General features: G+C 47.7%; 1 protein-coding gene across 1 annotated transcript in view; it reads left to right on the forward strand.

The window, feature by feature from the left end:
• LOC121451104 (core histone macro-H2A.2) overlaps positions 1 to 14,938 on the forward strand; it is a 36,255-nt gene that overhangs the window by 13,747 nt on the left and 7,570 nt on the right. Inside the window, exons 2-6 of the mRNA XM_041656613.1 lie at positions 5,466 to 5,696; positions 8,770 to 8,876; positions 10,239 to 10,436; positions 11,611 to 11,721; positions 13,276 to 13,375. Of these exons, the coding sequence (XP_041512547.1) occupies positions 5,525 to 5,696; positions 8,770 to 8,876; positions 10,239 to 10,436; positions 11,611 to 11,721; positions 13,276 to 13,375 (688 nt within the window). The 5' untranslated portion in view covers positions 5,466 to 5,524. The remainder of the gene's footprint in view (positions 1 to 5,465; positions 5,697 to 8,769; positions 8,877 to 10,238; positions 10,437 to 11,610; positions 11,722 to 13,275; positions 13,376 to 14,938) is intronic.

Below are 14,938 nucleotides of genomic sequence, written 5' to 3' on the forward strand. Positions count from 1 at the left end.
TAAGATTAAAATGCCAAGTTGAAGGTACGATTCCTACCAAGTGCATCTGTCTAGCTGTCATACCTCTGTCAAGTCAAAAAACAAACAAACAAACAAAAAAACAGACAAGGCATGTCTATACGTGTTTAAGCTGGTAGGCAATGAGACAGACACAGAAATCCAAGACTTCCATTACTTCCAGAGGTCCCAGTGAGGCCACTATTGCAGGAGAAATGCCTGATGGATCTATTTATTGAGTGGTTGACTCAGCCTGTGTGCCCTAGCCACAGTGAGTGACTGATGAGACACGTGCAGCTGTTGGGTGCTGCACAAGTGCTCAAGAGGTGGAATGGGACTGGACACGGTCAGCCTCGTTTGCTTTATGTGTTGACTTTCATCTGGCAGTTTTATTACAGCAGTGGTTCCTAACCATCCTAATGTTGTGACCCTTTAATACAGTTCCTCACGTTGTGGTGATTCCCCAATCATAAAATTATTTCATTGCTACTTCATAACTGTAATTTTGCTACTATTATCATTCATAATGTAAATGTCTGATATGTTGTGGGAAATCTAATATGCAAGCCCTGTGGGGGTCAAGACCCACAGGTTGAGAACCTCTGGTTTACAGCAACCATCAAAAACCCCACTTGGCCACAATCAAGTGTCATCAGAAGGAAGACATTGAGGACTCTATCAGTAGTATCCTTGCTGCCCAAGCATAAGGACCTGAGTTACGACTCTAGCACTTGAAAAGCCAGGCATAGTGGTATATACTGATAATCCCAGCACTGGGGAAGTGGAGACAGGCAGACCCCTGGGGCTCATCCACCAGCTAGTCTGACTTTATCAGTGAGCTCCAGGTTCAGTGAGAGACCTTGTCTCAAAAAATGCGGTGGAGAGTAATGAAGGAAGATGACCAGTGTTGACCTTTGCTCTCCACATGCACATAACACACACTTGTACACAGTTACACACAGTTGCACATCCTTACACACAAAAGAGAAGGGAAGAAGCCGGGCTGTGGTGGCGCACGCCTTTAATCCCAGCACTCGGGAGGCAGAGGCAGGCGGATCTCTGTGAGTTCGAGACCAGCCTGGTCTACAAGAGCTAGTTCCAGGACAGGCTCCAAAGCCACAGAGAAACCCTGTCTCGAAAAACCAAAAAAAAAAAAAAAAAAAAAAAAAGAGAAGGGAAGAGACAGAGAAAGAGCGAGAGGAGAGAGAGAGTCTGAAAACCCAGCCATCATGAGCTGGTAGTGATTGGGCCCAACAGAGATCAAACACTCCCCTGCTTTCCCAGAATGCTGCAGTGAAGGAGGGGGAAGCTCACTGAGGGCCCCAGATAGAGTTCTTGGCGTAGTTACTACCTTTACTATGGTTCCTTTACAGACAGGGACATGGAAATTCCACAATATCTGTATGGTTTCCTGCTCAATAACAACCTGTAAGACCGTGTCTCATTGATGCCCTGATGACACAGATTGTACCACAAATGCCAGTTCTAGACATCACAAAAAATGTCTCAAAACAAAGGTTCGCCGTAAAGTCCCTGAAATATGGCAGTTAGTGGACCACGCCAGCGAGAGTCTATCGCCTGTATTTGGGGGAGGGCTGCAATTTATTATCTGTCCTTAATTGTCTACAAAATCTAATTGCCCTTCTGGGCCCCAGACCAGACTCTAGAACAGCAGACTCCCAGCTCCCCTTCCCAGCATGCCCCAGTGATGATCTTCAAGTGTCTGAGGAGGTATTTCCTGGTTCCTTATGGGTACACTTAGAGCTAGCCTGGTCAACGGCCCATTGTAATGAGATCATACGCCTCGGGTCCTTCAGCTGCGGACCAACTAGATGAACTGCAGGTCGGGCTTTCTTGAAGTCCGTTAAGGGATGCCATGTGCAGCCTGGGATATGGGACCCCCGGGGGGACCCTGGGAGGTCCATATCATCGCACAGTGAGCTCCAGCCAGCCAGTGTTTTCCTCTCAAGCTTGTAAATAAACAGCATAGATTGTCATCCATGAGCTCTGCCTGATGGGAGCCAAACTGCGAGCAGAGCAGGCGGTAAACAAGGGTAAACATTAACTAGTACTCAGATGGGCTTGGACCCTCCCACTGAGGGAGTCTTTCTTCCTAGACCAGAGATTCTCAACCCTCCTAAAGCTGCGATCCTTTAATGTAGTCTTTGTCTTGTGTTGATTCCCCAACCATAACATTATTTTCATTGCTATGTCATAACTGTAACGTCGCTACTGCTAGGAGTCATACTGTGAATATCTGTGTTTTTCCAGTGGTCTTTTGGGGGGCAGTCACAACCTACAGGGTGAGAATAGCTGCTGTATACAGTAGACCCACCCCAGACTCAAGTTCATAAGCTGTGGATACAAAACTCATTCAAACTTTTAACTCCTCCCTCTTCCAAGACAGAGTGGAGTAAAGAAACCTGGGGAAGGAGGAATCTAGGGTGATTTCTCTGTAGAGTAGAACAGAGCACAGATACACCTAGGTGGTCCCAGGGTTTCGAGGCTCTCCAGTGGTAGGGAGGTGAGAGGCTTCCTTTCCTGGTGGACTTGGGACCCTTTCAGCTCCCAGCAGCCCTCCTCACTTCACCCATGGGTTCTAGCAATGGACAGGGTGTCTTAGCCCTAGAAAATTCCAGGGACCCTGCAGATGAGCACCTGGCTGCTTGAAGACCAGGCTGGCCTCGAACTCACAGAGATCCACCTTCCTCTATCTCCCTAAGTACTGGGATTAAAGGCGTGTGATGCCACCACCCATGAAGTGGTCATTTCCCAGATAGACCTCACCTGGCCCTGCTTCCCCAGTTCTGGGCCAGGCTGTCAGGAACAGGAAGCCTGAAGCTGCAGAAGGAAGTCTTGCATTTAGAGCCTTTAGAAACCCACAGCCAGTGTCCCTGGGCCATCTCACCTTGATTTTCCTTACCCAGCTAATTTGTCTTCGTGAGTATTTTAAGCACCCCTAAAGTCACTCGCTGCTATTACCGTCCTAATTTCTAATTTTAGGTAATTTTCGGGCAGGGTCTGACTTGTCTTAATTCATCCTGGGGAGTCCCGGGGTAGCGTTATTTCGCAAGCCTAACTGTCCTGGTTTGTGTTAGAAATGTGTGTGTGTGTGTGTGTGTGTGTGTGTATGGTGTGTTTTGTGTGTGAGGGAGGGGGTGTTCCTGTCTGTTTGGCATACAACATATCCACAGGATGTGTTTACCCTGTGGTGGGCCTTTCAGGTGGTTTCCTTGGCAACCACATTTACTAACTCTTGGGGGCAGGGCGGGGGAGGGGTTCCTGTAACAGTGACTAAAAAGCGTGTAATTGGCTTAGTGGGCTCACTGTGCATCTTTGTAAACCTGAACTGACCCTGAACTGATTGGAGGGGTTTAGTTCTGTTTAGTGGTTTGTGTGTTTGTTGTGTGGAGGGCTGTTTTTTTGTTTTTATTTTATTTTATTTTATTTTATTTTATTTTATTTTATTTTATTGAGACAGGGTCTCATGGAGCCCAGACCAACTTTGAATTCCATAATATTTATATGTGTGTGTATGTATACATCTATACATATATACATACACACAGGCACGCACGCACGCACGCACACACATGAATGAAGCTGGGCTTAAATTCCTAATCCTCCTGCTTTCTCTCCAGTGAGCTGGCAGTTCATGTATGCACCTCCACCATCAACCTCTCCGAACCCTTTAGAACTGACCTCATCTAGAGGTTAAGCTTCTTGAGCAAAAACAATTTGAAGGTGTATTTTAGAAAACTTGGAAGGTGTGAAAGAAAGACCCTAAAGCTCGCGAGACACCTTCCCTGCTGGACAAAGAAGCCCCAGCTGCTGGAGCTGATGGCCCAGGGATACACAAAGCCTCCTGCTCCCCCTCGGGGCTCTTTCCTCTCCACTGCGAGGCACACGTGCGTTTGAGCACCACCCTCTGACTTAACAGTTGCTCAGTGAGATGACAGGAACATTTGACATTGCTGAGAGTCCCTCAGCTCCTAGGACAGTGCTAGTGATAGCGGGTGCTCCCTGCATTTCCCGGCTCCTGACCCCTCCTCCTCAACTCGTTTGATGTTGGGACTTCCCGTCTGCAGTTCTGGCTTCCCGGGGACAGAGGGCATTCACAAGACCGGTGTGAGGGCAGCAGCTTCAGACAGCACGAACACAGAAGTCATGGACATTTTCAACACGTGACATCGTCCTATCCCTGTGGCCTACCTTCAGAGACAAGAGCCTAGGGCCATTAATGCTTGCATTCCACTGAGGAATAGCGACATCTTTTGGTGGCAAAATGACACAGAAAACAGAAAATCAGTACCGACACATAAACATTTAAAGATAATGCAGGTGAATTAACGTAATATATCACCCCCAACCCACTTCATTCACTTCAGGGGTGATGTGTGCTAAGAACGATGCTTGAGTTGAGCGTTACGGCACGTGCCTATCATCCAAGCCATGGGGAGGCAGAAGCAGGAAGATCGTGAGTTTGAGGTTAGCTTGGACTCTATAGAAAACCCCAGGCCAGCCTGTGATATCTATGGAGTGTATTACTCACATGTATGTCTGTGTATCATGATATCATGTGCATACACAGTACCCACAGAGGCTAGAAGAGGATGTTGGATCCTCTGGAATTGGAATTACATACAGCTGTTTGCTACCCTAACAGCTGGAAATTGAACCTAGGTCCTAGGAGAGAGAGCAGCCAAGTGCTATTAACCACTGATACATTGTGTAGGTGTAGTGGATCACACCTATAATCCTAGCATTTGGAAAGCTAAGGCAGGAGGATTACCTCAAGGCCAGCTACTTAGTGAGTTCTAGGTCAGCCTAGACTTCATGGTAAGACCTGTTCTACAAAACAAAGGCCTAACTCCATAAGTCTTTAAAATGTTTTTTTTTTCCTTTCCCCCCCCCCTTTAAAATGTTTTTGACAATCTTACACATGTATAGGATGGGTTGTGATCATATTTGCTCCATTGCTGTCGGTCATCCCCCCTCCCATTTCTTAAACCCGTTCTCCTTCCCCACTAACCTCCTGTCATCTCCACATTTAGGAGGTGGAGGCAATAGAATGAGGAATTCACAGCCAATCTTGAATATTTGAGCATCTGTATTTAATAAGAAGAATTTAATCGTGCCTGCAAAATCCCTTTTTTATTCTGAGCAACCTCCACAGGTTCTGGGGACAAGGAAATGACATCTTGCCCACAGCCCTGCACGACTGGGCAAAGGAGCATGACTTGTGCCTCTAACGACAGCTTCGTTTGGCCTCTGCAGCTCAGGGCTGCCCTGTGGGGAGGGATGCTTGTGTGGGGACTGCAGATGCCCTTCAGAGGCCCTGTCCAATTCATGCCTTCAGCTTGTTCTGCTGGAAGCCAGGGTGATATGTCACAATGTGTCCTAAGGTCCCACTAATATGCCCCCAATGTTCCCAGCCACCCTCAATCCCTGCCTTTTTTCCTTTCTAGGATTGTGTAAGTGCCAGGAAGCCACTGTGTCAGCAAGCTGAGAGGGAAACTGAGGCAAGATGTCAGGCCGGAGTGGGAAGAAGAAAATGTCCAAGCTGTCCCGGTCAGCCAGGGCCGGTGTCATCTTTCCAGTAGGTCGGTTGATGCGTTACCTGAAAAAAGGGACATTCAAGTACCGGATCAGCGTTGGTGCTCCTGTCTACATGGCCGCCGTCATTGAGTACTTAGCAGGTAATTCCAGCCTGTAGGGGGCCTCACACTCAGGTCCCCACCCTGTGGGGACCTTCACGTTTGGGTAGGATGCTGTGGATCACCCAATGCCTGGCTCAAAGATACTGAGGGTGATGATGGGACTTTTTCTGGTCTGCTTGGCCGAGGTCAACTTCTGAAGGCTTTGGGGAAGGAGACAGGGCTTTAGAAAGTTGGTCCATATAGGACAGAGAGCCCACATTTAAGCTGCTCTTCTATACCTGCCAAGCAAAGTGTGGCTTACATTAGCAAATGCTATAGGTGACTATCTAAGCTCCCAAAGAAAAGTGCAGAGAGGATTCTGGGAAAAGGAGGGAGAGGAGGCTCTTCACTTTGCAACAGTTTGCTCGTTAGATCCTGGAGGGCAAGGGTTGCTTGTTTGGTTGGTTGGTTTTTGGTTGGTTGGTTTGGTATATTTAAAGTAGAAGAGCCCGGGAGATGGCTCTGTTGGTAACTGCTTGCCATACTTTCATGAGTACCTGAGTTTGTTCCCAGAACTTATGTAAAAACTGGCACAGTGCCACACACTTGAAATCCTGGCACTGGAGAGGTATAAACAGGTGTATCCTTGGGGCTTGCTGGCTAGCCAGCCTTGCCAGTCAGTAAGCTCCAGGTCCCAGTGAGAGAACCTGTCCCCAGAATGAGGTGGCTATCCCCTGAGGAATGACATTTGAGACTGACCTTTGACCCTGCACACACACACAAGAACACAATCTCAGATCACCATGTTTGTGTAGTGAGTGCTGGACCTATTGAGCCATGTCCCCAGCCCTAAGAAGAGAGGCTTCGGTTTTGAACCAGGGTCTCTCTTGCCCAGGCTGGCCTGTACTTCACTAACTCACCAAGCTGGCTTCACATTCCATTCAATTCTCCTGCCTCAGATTCCTCAGTGCTGGCGTCACAGGTGTGTGCCGCTCCATCTGGCAGGTGACATGATTGATGCACTTCTTACTTAATCCCACTTGACATTTACGTTGTCCTCGTATTAAACCTAAACAAAATTGAACAATGGCACGGTTGCTTTTTAAGAAATATATATGGGACTGGAGATATGGCTCAGCGGTTAAGAGCTGTTTTTCCAGAGGTCCTGAGTTCAATTCCCAGCAACCACATGGTGGCTCACAGCCATCTGTAATGGGGTCTGGTGCCCTCTTCTGGCCTGCAGGTATATACGTATACATAATACATAATAAATAAATTTAAAAAATAAAATATAAATTTTTTTTTTTAAAAAAGAAAGCCGAGTGTCACCTGAAGCCTCATACCAGATAATCTAATACGGCATTAATTTCAAAATATCTCTCCCCTCTGCCCAATGGGTGTGTTCATACTTCTTACACTACACTGCCCCAATCTTTAATTCAGCAAATGACATAATGGGGCTGAAGAGATAAATGGCTCACACTTTGCAAGCGTAGGATCTGAGTTAGTATCCCAATACCTGTGCAAAATCCATGCATGGCTTGTCACCCCACTGGGAGGAAGAGAGGCAGGCAGAACCCCAAGGCTCACTGGCCAGTCAGTCTAGCCAAAAGAGCAAGCTCTCATTTTAGTGAGATACTCTCAAAGCATATGGTGTAACAGAAATAAATAAAATAAAATAAAATAAAATAAAATAAAATAGAGCCGGGCGGTGGTGGCGCACGCCTTTAATCCCAGCACTTGGGAGGCAGAGGCAGGCAGATCTCTGTGAGTTCGAGACCAGCCTGGTCTACAAGAGCTAGTTCCAGGACAGGCTCCAAAGCCACAGAGAAACCCTGTCTCGAAAAACCAAAAAAAAAAAAAAAGTAATAAAAAATAAATAAAAAATAAAAATAAAATAGAGGATGATCCTGATGTCAGCCTCTGGCCTCCACACACGTGCATGCATGCGTGCGCGCACACACACACACTCACTACGGTCACTGTGTCAGTGAACTGTGAGTAAACTTGCTAGCCACTGCTGAATATTCTGGGAAAGGCATGAGAAGAATGTGCAGCTCGTTAGTGCTTCCCATTCTGGAAATGCCATATAAATATTTAACTCTGGCATTTGCTTTATTCTAATGGTTTTGTTAATCACCTCTGCCTGGCAGATATGGCGTACTTGCACCAAGTTTCCACTGTTGCCGTCGATTGTTTTGGATGCTGGCAACTTTGTGGGCTACTCTGTTTGACATTAGGTTGATTGTGAAGGCACGTGAGGAATCCCCTGTTCATTGCAGGCCTGAATATTTATGACGTTATGCTAGCAGAACCCTTCAAACCACAGAGGCTCGTCTGCACACCTCCACACAGAACATTTGAGCAAACGCATGCGCCCTTCCCTTGTCAGTGAGATGTGATGGCCCACTGGCCCCAGATTTCTAGTAAATAACTTTCTCATTACAATTCACTCTTTCATTTTTCGTTTTCTCTGGAGTCTCACTGTGTTACCCAGGCTGACCTGGAATTTGGGCTCCTTCTGCATAGTCACCCAAGGGCTGGGATTTGTAAACAGGCACACAAAACTTATTCATACTTTAAAAAAAAAAACTATTGGGTTTTCTGTTTTTATTCATGTATGCATCTGTGACTATATCGCATATATGAGTGTATCCCACAGGGAGGCCAGAAGAGGGTGCTAGATCCTGGAGTTATAGGAGATTGTGAGCCACCCTACCTGACAGGGATTCTAGGAACTGAAGGCAGGTCCTCTGGAAAAGCAGCCAGGGCTCCTAACTTCTGAGCCATCTTGCCAGCCCCTCAGAAACACATTTTAAAGCAAACAAATCATCTCTCCACAACTGAAGAGAAAGTCTAATAAAACTCTAATTAAAAATAAAACAAATCATTACAGTAACAGTGATACTATAATGATAAAGGTGACAAAGAAAGAAAAGTTGCAAAATGAGACAGAAAGTCAGGCATGATGGCACACACCTTTAATCCCAGCACCCAGGAGGCAGAGGCAGGCGGATCTCTGTGAGTTCGAGGCCAGCATAGTCTACAAGAGCTAGTTCTAGAATGGCCAAGACTACACAGAGACACCCTCTCTCAAAAAAAAAAAAAAATTAAGTTCCCCTTGTAATTTCAGCGGAAATCCTAGAGTTGGCTGGCAATGCTGCGAGGGACAACAAGAAGGCCAGGATAGCCCCCAGACACATCCTGCTGGCCGTCGCCAACGATGAGGAGCTCAACCAGGTAGGGCTGCTCCCTCGGCTCAGCTGGGTGGGGCATGTGTTGCCAGGTACGTTCCTGGGTGGATCCAGTCAGCCTTCAATCATTCCTGTGATAGTTCCTAGCCTCACCTGTACACTCGTGCGTACACACACACACACACACACCAGAACGAGGTAAAGAAGAACAACTCTTGATGGCTGTGCATTCATAGTCAAGATGAAATCCACTCTCAAACAGACTCTGCCGTGCTTTCAAGACCTTGTCTCATCATTAAATACAAGTTGTTGATACACGTACTATACCTGGCCATTTCTTGACTCCATCCCTGTGGATTTTCATTGGGATCTGAGCAGGAGACTCCTTATTTATGTATTAGAACTGATTGCCTTCACCGTCAAGTGAATGCCTTCCTCCTCAACAGTAGGCAAGCAGGTGGGTAAATAGCACGAGAATTTTTATTTATATTCTGAGTTCATTCTTCTCAAACTAAAGAATTTCAGAGTTACCAATCCATCATACATGGATCATTCCCTCCCCCCCCCAAAAAAATGTAGTAAAAATCGATCGCTAGAAAAATGAGGAAAAAAAGTCATGCTCCCGAAAATCCACAAGCCCTTTTGTTCGAATCAGTAGTGCTGTAGCAACTGCCCGTTTGCTGTAGACATTTCTAGACTCTCAAAGTGCCGGTGCTCTGGTCACATATGGGTGAGTAGTGGTTCAGAGATCAGCTGTGGGTTCACACCACCCTCTGGTTTAAAATATGCGGAACATATAATCATTGGTTGATTATTCCAGATCTTATTCTGTGACTTGCTGTATAGCTGGGTAGCTGGCCCCTGATAGCCTCCTCTCCTTCTCCTTTTCTTGATCCTCTCTCTTTTTCTCCTTCTATTTATCCTCTCTACCTGTCAGCCCTACCTATCCTTCTGCTGCCTGGCTATTGGCCATTCAGCTCTTTATTAGACCACTCTGGCGTTTTTAGACAGGCAAAGGAACACAGCTTCACAGAGCTAAACAAATAAAGCATGAAGAACACAATACGTCTTTGCACCGTTAAACAAACATTCCCGGCATAAACAGATGTAACCTATCTATAACTAATCTTCCACAAGGGTTGCCATCTGAGATTCCAGAGACCTGGGCATCGTCCCAGTTTCAGCTTCTCTGAACCTTTCATTTTGCCTTGTTTGCTTTCTGTGAAACACCGCAGACCACCTGAGACCTACTGAGAAACGCTTTGTACGTGCAGGACGAGAAAGCCGTAGCTGCGTGGTAATTGGCTTTATTAGCTAAGCAGAAGCCAGTCTCAAGTCTTGTCTGGCCAGTGCTGAGACCCCCGTTAGCCAGCACAGACCTGACCAGTCCTTTGCACCTCTCTCTCAGCTGTTGAAAGGAGTGACCATCGCCAGTGGGGGTGTCCTGCCGAGGATTCACCCTGAACTGCTGGCTAAAAAACGAGGGACCAAAGGAAAGTCAGAAACAATCCTCTCCCCACCCCCAGAGAAAAGAGGAAGGAAGGCCGCATCGGGCAAGAAGGGGGGTAAGAAATCCAAGGCCGCCAAGCCACGGACGTCCAAGAAGGTGAGTCACAGAGTAATTCAGCTGCCAGGTATTACCACTACCGTAGGTACGCTGCTTCTCCATGGAAATCTAACCCCTAAGGGAAGAGATTAGGAGGTGGGGTCTTTGAGCAGTGGTGACATCCTGGGAACCCATCCTTCCCGTGCAAGATTAGTGTCTGTCTTAGTTCCCTTTCCCACTGCTGAGATAAAATACCCCCACCAAAGCAACTTTATGGAGAAGTTTATTCTGGCTGATAGTTCAAGATATAATCCATTAAGGGGTGGGATGAGTCAAGGTGGCAGGAGTTTGGAGCTGGACACAATGGCACACACCTTTAATCCCAGCACTGGAGAGGCAGAGGCAGGTGGATCTCTGAGTTCTAAGACAGCCTGGTCAGAGGGAGTTCCAGGACATCCAGGGCTATGCAGGAGTTTGAAGCCGCTAGTCCACATTCACAGACAGGCAACAGAAACCATAAATGAATACTCCGCTCCCTTTTTCTATTTGATGCACTCCAGGATCCCTGCTAGGGAGTGGTGCTGCCCACAGTGGGCAGTATTAATGACAATTAAAATATCCCTCATAGACATGCAGAGTCCCGTGGGATTAAAGGTGTGCACCACCACCGCCCAATTCCTCGGATCCCTCTTCCTGCCTGCATCAGTCAGTTGTTATTGCTATGACAAAATAGCTGAGCTATTCAACTTCTGGGGAAGAAAGGTTCGCTCTGACTTGTGGTGTCACAGGCATCAAGTTCATATTCACTTGGCCCTGATACCCTGGACCTAGATCCAGACAGAACATCTTGGCAATGGTGTATGGAGGAACAGAACTGCTCATTGCACGATAGCCAGGAAGTTGTAAGAGGAGAAACCAGGGCCCCAGCATCTGTTTCCAGGGCACCCAATAGACGACCTGACTTACTTCCACTCTGCCCTATCACCTCCCAGTGGTACCACAGGGAAGGTAGGAGATGGGAGATGGGGAGGGGGCAGAGAGGGACCAGGAGTATAGCTCAGTAGCAGAGAACACATGATACCCACAGTCACTGCAAAACAAATCATCCAGAATTTACCTCCTGACCACTTCCCTCCACACCCAAGTGGATGGCCGCCATGAAAATACCATCCTGTAGTCGCCGAGAGGCCTCTCCAGACTGTTTCTCATCTTTCCCTCTGGTTTTTACCCACAGTCCAAACCAAAGGACAGCGATAAGGAAGGAACATCAAATTCCACTTCAGAAGATGGGCCGGGGGATGGTTTCACTATCCTGTCTTCCAAGAGCCTCGTTCTGGGGCAGAAGGTAATAGCTGCAGTGAGCCTTTCTGTATATCCCACTGTTCATGGGCCGCCATGCCTCCTTCGTCCTTCCTCCCTTCTACCCTGCTCTTGAATTATCCATTTTTAAAGGGAAATCCAAGTGACGTAGGTTTTTCTAGAGCAAACTAGACCTTTGGTGCCAAGAACTTGTGCTGGTCAACACAAGGTCAACTAAAGTCATCCTAGAGAATCTGGTCGATAGGATGGCATTCCTGGTTCTGCTGGGAAATCCCCAAGCCCCAATTATGTCTGTACCCAATGAGGAAAAATCCATTGCTAACTCCCAGCCAGGATCGAAGAGGCCCAGCTTCCATGATTAAATATCATTTGACAGGGGGAGAGAATAGCAATACATGTTTCTTGAATATGCTGGGTGCTAGGAATGAGTTATTTGTCAATAATTCAGTCTGCCTGCCTTCCTGAGCTGCAGAAAAAAATAAAATAAAATAAAAACATAACAGGATGGATTCCAGCAACATCTCAGCGACCTGCCAGACATGAAAATAATTCATCTCTATGTGCGACAAATTCACTGAGCAGACAGTTTATCTCCCGAGTCAGCCGGGGCTGGAACAAGACACACAGGGAAGTAGCCAGTGAGTCTGCGCGCCGGCTCTCTGGTTGCTGCCTGTTCTCAGCCAGCCGAACAAGTGTATCTCCATCCAGACAGTCGGGGATCACAAGGTCTCTGGGGAGCAGAGACGTAGCAGGTTCCTTATTCGTTTCTGATGCAAAGAAAACTGAGATGCAAGGAGGTGGGATGTATGTCCCCTCCAGAGCCCTGAACTTTCCCCCAACCGTATTTAGAGAATCAGAAAGTTCCCACTCAGGCGAGGAAAGCAGTGAGAAACACTCTTCCTCCTGCTCTGCCAGAACCACACAAGACAGTCCCAAGGATGTGGTACTCGGGCTGAGGGTGTAGCTTGGGATAGAGCACTCACCTGCCATACACAAGGCCTTGAGTGCATCCATAGCACAAAAGGACTGGGGAGGAGGCATTGTCACAGATGAGGACAGGGTGGGAACCCAGAGTCTACCTGCCCCATCCCACATGACCTCCCCAAATGTTCTGTACTCTCTCAGGGGTGAGAAGAAAATGGGCCTCAGGCTGCTTCCCACACACAGCCTCTGGGAGGATGTGTCCATGGAGACCAAGGCCATGGGGTTAGGAACAAAAGACACAAAAGTGATGAGGGAAGGAGAGAGGAAGGGGGAGCCCATTTCTGTTCCTGACAGTGGAGTCTGGCTATTTTCACTCTGCTAGTCTCAAGAGCTCCCGAACTCAAAGGAATCTGCCCAAAAGCAAACACCCGGATGCCTGGCATGGCAGCTCAGGCCTTCAATCCCAGCAGTAGGAGGTGGGGGCAAGAATCAACTTGAACTCAAGACCAGCCTCAGCTACCTAAGGCCCTGTCTCAAAAACAAACAAGTACCTGGGAATTTGAGCCCCTGTGCTGACCCTCAGCCTGAATAGTTGAGGAAAATAAATTAAAATGATTTTCAGTGGGAGTTGATCTGTCTTCTCTTCCTATTGCAGCTATCCCTGACCCAAAGTGACATCAGCCATATTGGCTCTATGAGGGTGGAGGGCATTGTCCACCCAACCACAGCCGAAATCGACCTCAAGGAAGAGATAGGTAAGGTCCGGGGTTTGGAGAGGGGTCATGGCATAGCCCACTGTCCAGTTCTCATGGACTGTGTCATCCTCTGTCTGAGATCCCATGTGGAAATGTCTCTCTCTCTGTGGGATAAAATGGTCTCACCAGAGAGAAGCAGGCTTTGCTTGGAATCTACACAAATTTTGTCAAGTTTTTCTTAGGGTGCTATATGGAGACAGACAGTTTGTGTACAACTTGACGACATTTTCTCTAAGTGACCGAGCTCAGCAGGTTTGAGTCCTTGCCTATTAGCGTGCACAGAGTTCTGGGCTCAGTCCTTAGCACACCATGAACCGAGTGTTCTGTATCACATGTGTAGTAGCGGCATTCAGAAGGCGGAGGCAAGCCGGGCGATGGTGGCGCACGCCTTTAATCCCAGCACTGGGGAGGCAGAGGCAGGCAGATCTTTGTGAGTTCGAGACCAGCCTGGTCTACAGAGCTAGTTCCAGGACAGGCTCCAAAGCCACAGAGAAACCCTGTCTCGAAAAACCAAAAAAAAAAAAAGAAGGTGGAGGCAGATGCAGCAGAAATTCAAGATTGTCCTTGACCCCATAGGGAGTTTGAGGCTAGCCTAAGCTACGTGAGACCTTGTCTCAAAGCGAGGGTGAAGACCCCTATGCAGCCAGCACATTGGTGAGTGGACCCTTCCGGTCCCACTCCTAATCCTGATTTCCTCTAGAGGAAAGCGGTCTTCTAACAGCGCAAAAGTGCTTGGTTTGGTTTGGGTTTTGTTTAAATGGCCCTACATGCTCTTCGTGCCTGGCTCCCTGAGCGCAACTTAGCGTCTGCAAAATCCACCCAAGCTACTGACTGTGTTTGTTTATTTTCTTGGCTGTGTGGTATTTCACTGTATGAGTGTGCCACAGCGTGGGTTCCATTCTGCACTGATGACAGCACCTAGGTCATTTTCACGCGGGGCCATCCTGAGCTCTGCTGCTCAAAACATGGTTGCACAAGCTTTGGATTGAACTTGACATGCGTTTTAAGTTCACATGTCGAGAATGCTGTTGGTGAAGAGGAAAGAGACAGAGACATGGGAACTAGCGGGTACACCGCTGTAATTTCTGCCCTCAGAAAGCAGACAGAAGGGTTATGATCTCCCTCCAAAAAAGATAAAGGGCAAAGCAGAGGCAGGTGGATCTCTGTGAATTCAAGGCCAGCCTGGTTTACAAAGTGAGTTCCAGGACAGGCTCCAAAGCTACAGAGAAACCCTGTCTCAAAGGAGGGGGGGGAGGGGACTAAGCAATCATAAGGCCGCATTTATTGTGCCAACCCCATGAGTTGAGGAGGAAGCTGTAAGCAGTGAGGTTAAGGGGCTGAGAAGGGGGGCTGACAAACTGTCAAAGGCATGAGAAACAGCAGCACACATCGTGGCCACTCTCCGGTTCATTTGTTGCCACGTTGCCCATTTTCAAATACAAAACTGTTTTAAACACTCCATTGAAAGGCTAAACGGGGTGGGGAAAAAAGGCCTCGACCCTGGGATCCAGGCCTGGCCCTGGGGTAAGTGGTTCGAAGCCATTGCTAGCAGCTCAGCCCGAG

Source organism: Microtus oregoni, unplaced genomic scaffold (assembly GCF_018167655.1).
Source record: "Microtus oregoni isolate MIOR12 unplaced genomic scaffold, Mior012 000007F_ref0000211, whole genome shotgun sequence".
Taxonomy (NCBI): Eukaryota; Metazoa; Chordata; class Mammalia; order Rodentia; family Cricetidae; genus Microtus; species Microtus oregoni.